Raw genomic sequence first — 1893 nt, forward strand, 5'->3', positions numbered from 1 at the left:
CTTGCTGGTAGCGGAGCTGAGGGAAGTACTAGCGGACAAAGCTAAGGTGAACCGCCCCCAGAAAATGGGTGAAGTCAGACTGAGGGGGCTAGAAATGGCGACCATGGAAGAAGATACTGCCAAGTGGAGCTGGAGCTCCTAGCCCTCATGTACCGTTCCGTTTACAGAAGGAGGGGGGAGCTCCAAAGAAGGGGGGGCTTGCGAAGCGCTCGCCGGAGCCATGCGGCGAATAAGGCACCAGGTTCGGCAGGACCTCCTCCGCGGATGGCAGAGGAAACTGGCAAATGCGAGATATAGGAGGAGGACTGCCGAGGCCGTCCAGCCTTGTCTCCCGGACTGGGTAGACAGGGCATCAGGGGCCCTGACATTCCGGATGACGCAGGTATTCACCGGACACGGTTGTTTCGGTGAGTACCTGCAGAGAATCGAGAAGGAACGCACAGCGCAGTGTCACCACTGTGACCACGACCACGACTCCGCACAGCATATGCTGCAGGACTGTCCAGCCTGGGCAGCGGGGCGCGGAGTCGTGGTCAGGGAACTGGGGATAGGTATGGACCTCTCACTCCCCAGAGTCATTCCAGCCATTCTTGGAAGTGAGAAAAGGTAGGACAGCTTTGCATTCTTCTGCGAGGGTGTGATGTCGTAGAATGAGGCAGCAGAAGAGATTCGTCGACAGGCGGAGAGAAGGGGGCGGGCCCAGAGGAGACGACAACGTCGCCGAGCAGAGCGCCGCTCCCCCAGTCGGGAGGGAGACGCGGACTCCTCATAGCAGGAAGCGGCCCGAGGCATGATGGGGTTGCCCCCACCACCCCTTCAACCACCATCCCTCCCCCACCTATCCCTCCTTCCTCCCAACCCCATCCCCTTCCTCTCCCCCTCCTTCCCAGCCTCACCCAGTGCTTCACGGAAGGGCCCCTCACCCGAGTGATGCCTCCACATAGAGCAAAACATGGGGGGAGGGCGCAAGGAAGAACAGAAGGGATCCGTGACGGGTCACAGGCTAACGCTGGACAGGCAAGGCAAAGACGGGGTCGACCAACCGCCTAGTCGTCCACCGACTCCAAAAACGGGAATCGGATGAGGATAGGGGGGACAGGATGGAATGGTGATATCGTCGCCCAAACCATCATCTCCCCCCTCCTGCCTCCCCTGACCCACATTAGTAGGTAGGAAAGGGAGGGGTCCTCGGACCCCTTCCGGCCTCTGCAAGAGGCGGGAGTGTCCGGCAGCTAGGGGATTGATGTTTTCCCTCCGTAATCGCCGGGCAGGAGGGTGGGGCATCGCACGGGGATTCCCGATGCCACAGCCAGCCCTCCATAGTAGGGCGGCTGGATGATAAGGTGGATCATCCAGCCGCACAGCAACACTGAGGCGGCACCCTGCCTGGCTGGGAACGGAGCTTGAAGTGCAGGTCCTTTGGCCGGCTTCCCCCTTCCCAGTCATATAGGCGGAGTGTGAGGGGAGTAAGGGGGAGCGGTGTTAGAAATAGAGCCTCGGCTCTCTTCCCCCCTCCCCTGGGGGAGCGGTAGTTGAAGAGGAGCCTAGGCTCGCTTCTTCCTTCCCTTGGCACCTCTCGGGGAAGAAGACCGATTGCCATCAGGACTCGGGGCCCCGATCGCAGTTATACGGCCCCGGGGCCCGGTCCAAGTCCCTTCGCAGCGCCATCCGGGGAGGTTTTAGCCGGTAGGAGTCCGGCATATCCCCCATTCTTCCCAGAGGGTAGGGGTATCCATGAGGATTCCCTCCTCGTAAAAAAAAATGTCGATATGTGCTCTGATTGTTTATTTGGACGCCCGCGGTTATGGATAAGCAATCTGTCGTACAGTATGTAAGTGTGACACTATATACAGGGTGTCCCATTTTCTCCCCCGTGGACGCCACCTTGCCGTG

The 1893-nt window shown here is 59.9% G+C and overlaps 1 protein-coding gene across 1 annotated transcript; it reads left to right on the forward strand.

Annotated features, from left to right (window-relative positions):
• The first annotated feature begins 220 nt into the window (after window positions 1-220).
• LOC112588151 (uncharacterized) lies at window positions 221-1084 on the forward strand. The gene is made up of 2 exons (XM_025296952.1): window positions 221-596; window positions 945-1084. Exons 1-2 carry the CDS (start codon window positions 221-223, stop codon window positions 1082-1084), a joined length of 516 nt encoding a protein of 171 aa, XP_025152737.1.
• The last annotated feature ends 809 nt before the right edge of the window (window positions 1085-1893 follow it).

This window comes from Harpegnathos saltator, unplaced genomic scaffold, assembly GCF_003227715.2.
Source record: "Harpegnathos saltator strain DR-91 unplaced genomic scaffold, Hsal_v8.6 scaffold163, whole genome shotgun sequence".
In the NCBI taxonomy this organism is placed as follows: domain Eukaryota; kingdom Metazoa; phylum Arthropoda; class Insecta; order Hymenoptera; family Formicidae; genus Harpegnathos; species Harpegnathos saltator.

Coding starts and splice junctions, on each gene's coding strand:
- LOC112588151 (XM_025296952.1), top strand. CDS start 221: ATGCGGCGAATAAGGCACCAGGTTCGGCAGGACCTCCTCCGCGGATGG. Junction 597..944: donor CATTCCAGCCATTCTTGGAA/GTGAGAAAAGGT, acceptor GCCTCCACATAG/AGCAAAACATGGGGGGAGGG.